Genomic DNA, 2,902 nt, shown 5'->3' with positions numbered 1-2,902 from the left:
CTTTTTTAGGTACCAAATATATGATCAATAAAGATAAAGTTCTATAATTTTATCGGAGTTTAAAATGAAAAAAAGTCAAAAGCTAAAACGTAGAAGAGCCAAAATAGTATTTAAGGGTACGTTAGTTTCATCTTTTAATTTTTCCATGACAGGAAACGACACCGTTTCGGTCGTGCGTACAAATTCTGGACCATCCTAGAGAGATTAGGGAGGGAGGCGCGTAGGTCCGGAATTGAGAAGCGCGTGTCACACAAACGCAGAGAAGTGGGGCCCAGGAGGAAGAGAGAGAAAATGGAAATGGGACCCACCACCCATGTGCCCTCCTCCTGTCTCCACCAGCTCCTGCTTCTCAATGATTAGAGCCCTCTGTTCCCAAACACTCCCTCAAAACCCCAATTCAGCAAAATTCCCCCTCAATCCCCATTCTCCATTCACAAATTTCTCTTCGATCTTCTCCGATCCTCAATCCGCCATGTCTGCTACTGAATCCCCTAACAATGGCTCCATAATCGACCGCCACAACCACCACCAGCAGCAGCCGCAGCAGCAGGCGGCTGTTAATGGCGTTCTTGCTGTCAAGAAACCGCCCTCCAAGGACCGCCATAGCAAGGTCGACGGCCGCGGCCGCCGGATTCGGATGCCGATCATTTGCGCCGCTCGTGTTTTCCAGCTCACCCGTGAGTTGGGCCACAAATCCGACGGCCAGACCATCGAGTGGCTCCTCCGCCAAGCCGAGCCCTCCATCATCGCCGCCACCGGCACCGGCACCACTCCGGCCAGCTTCTCCACTATCTCTGGATCTCTCCGGGGAGTTGTTGGCTGCTCCACCTCCCTCTCTTCCTCTTCCTCTCTTGACCATAAGCCCCTTTTGGCTCCCGCGCCGTTTATTCTCGGGAAGCGCGTCCGGACCGATGATGACGGTGGGAGTAAAGACGACGGCGGCGGAGGAGGAGGCATTTCGGTGGGTCCGACTGTCGGTTCGATTATGGGCCCTGCGGCGGCGGGTGGGTACTGGGCGATTCCGGCCAGGCCAGATTTTGGGCAGGTTTGGAGCTTCGCTGCGGCGGCGGCTGCTGCGGCGCCGGAAATGGTGCTTCAGCCGGCGGCGGTTTCTCATCAGGCGTCGCTGTTTGTTCAGCAGCAGTCGATCGGCGAGGCGTCGGCGGCGAAAGTCGGGAATTACCTTCCGGGGCATCTGAATTTGCTGGCTTCTTTATCGGGCCCCGGAAGTTCTGGCCGGAGAGACGAACCCCGTTGATTTCGTAAACCCGCCGCTATCGACGGCGGCAAGCGGCGGCGGCGGTGGTTGTAATTCTGTCCTGGGTGTTCATAGAAATATATAATTAACTACCCCTTTTATTTCTCTCTATCGTTTTACTCTTTTTTCTCGTGTGGAGCTTAGAATTTTAGGGATTTAGGCAATTGAATTCTTAGCTCGGAATGAGTGAATTTTAGGGTTTTCTTTCTCTTCCCTTCAAGGATTGATTAGGGTTTTTTAAGCTTCAAATTATTCGGGATTTTGAGGTCTTACATCGCCAGAGGAAAAAAAAAAAGTGTGGCTCTGTTTTTTTTTCTTTCCAGATTTGGCTATATAATTGGCAAGAACTGCCTTAATTTGGGTAATTTAAGTGCTCATTCGATCGAACCCAGTAAAGTTCTTTCTCCATTTCAACAGAAATCCATGGCGGAAATGAGCTCAAACTTCTCCTGCTGGCTTTTCTGGTAGTTACGCCTTTTTTTCAAAAAATTTCTTGGAGAATTCTGCTGGCTCGTGGGTTTCGTCTGTTCTACTTTCCCGGAAAAGAAAATTAGTGTTTGGCAGTGGCTTCAATGGAGGAAAAAGAGTGTCTGTGTTTGATCCGCCATTGATGGGTTTGCTGAAGCTTCTGGTTCTTCCTCTCCGTAAGGCCTCTGTTTTTTGAGATTTTGCTTTAACCTTTTTTTCCCCTTCCTCTTCTCTCTGTCTCTCTGCAGTCTGTAATTTTCTTTCTTATCCAATTGGCTTTAGATTCATCAGCGTGAGAATAATTAATGGTGTTTTTATTTTATTTTTTCTTCCTCTGTGGAACTGTTTTTCTGGGTGCTATTACTAATTAATTACTGTGAATAAAAAAAAACATCCATTTTCTCTGATTCTCGTTCTCTTATTTCTCTACCACTTGTCTCAATTCGTTTGAAACTTGGTGGAAGTTTCTATTCCATAGTTTTTCTCGGGAATTTGAGTGAAATTTTCTCGGGAAACAAAAGAGAATTTTCTGGGCTGGAAAATCTTGAACTTTGATGTTTCATTGGATTCAGAGCTTTGATTCAAAAAGTGGTAATTGGTGAGAAATTTTGGATCTTGACTGAGTAAAGTAATTGATCTAATTCTTGTTGTTTTGATTCAGTTCTGGAGTTTTTGGTCTCTGATTTTTTGATTCTTCAATGCCATTAATTTGCATGCTCGTACTCTGAGCTGGTTTTAATGGCATTTATTGTATACTCTCTCTCTCTCTCTCTCTCTCTCTCTCTCTCTCTCTCTCTCTCTCTCTCTCTCTAGGATACATTATTTGGTATTCACAGGTTGGAACTTGCCACCCCATTTTGTATGTCATTATCAAAAAATTTGTTTTGGAAAAAGTCATAATTATTAAAAGCATTATCATTTTCAATATCAAATTAAAAAAAAAAACAAAAAGTAAGAAGGATTTTCATTTCTTTTGTGGATTTAAAATGATTATTTGATTTAAATTTGTTTGCTTTGTGAAAACACTCCGTAGCATAAATTTAACGTTTATTTATTTAAAATACACGACTTTCTTTTTCAAATATAGTAGAAATTTGACTTTTCTTGATGCATTTTACGTTGCGATTGAGTTTGACTTTAATTTGGATTATGATATTTTCTTTTTAAAATTTAAAC

At 43.7% G+C, this 2,902-nt stretch overlaps 1 protein-coding gene across 1 annotated transcript; it reads left to right on the top strand.

Moving 5' to 3' along the window:
• The first annotated feature begins 367 nt into the window (after positions 1-367).
• Positions 368-2,133, top strand: LOC111011767 (transcription factor TCP7-like). The gene has a single exon (XM_022285653.2). The coding sequence runs from the start codon at positions 473-475 to the stop codon at positions 1,256-1,258; it is 786 nt and encodes a 261-aa protein (XP_022141345.1). The 5' UTR covers positions 368-472; the 3' UTR covers positions 1,259-2,133.
• Positions 2,134-2,902: the final 769 nt, after the last annotated feature.

The sequence above is a fragment of the Momordica charantia genome (genome assembly GCF_013281855.1).
Source record: "Momordica charantia cultivar OHB3-1 chromosome 4 unlocalized genomic scaffold, Mcharantia_2.0 BLBB01000004.1, whole genome shotgun sequence".
Taxonomy (NCBI): Eukaryota; Viridiplantae; Streptophyta; class Magnoliopsida; order Cucurbitales; family Cucurbitaceae; genus Momordica; species Momordica charantia.
Note: the sequence above shows the minus strand (reverse complement) of the source record. Positions and strands in the feature narration are given on the sequence as shown.

Excerpts from the sequence above, each read along its gene's own strand:
- LOC111011767 (XM_022285653.2), top strand. The coding sequence starts at position 473 with ATGTCTGCTACTGAATCCCCTAACAATGGCTCCATAATCGACCGCCAC.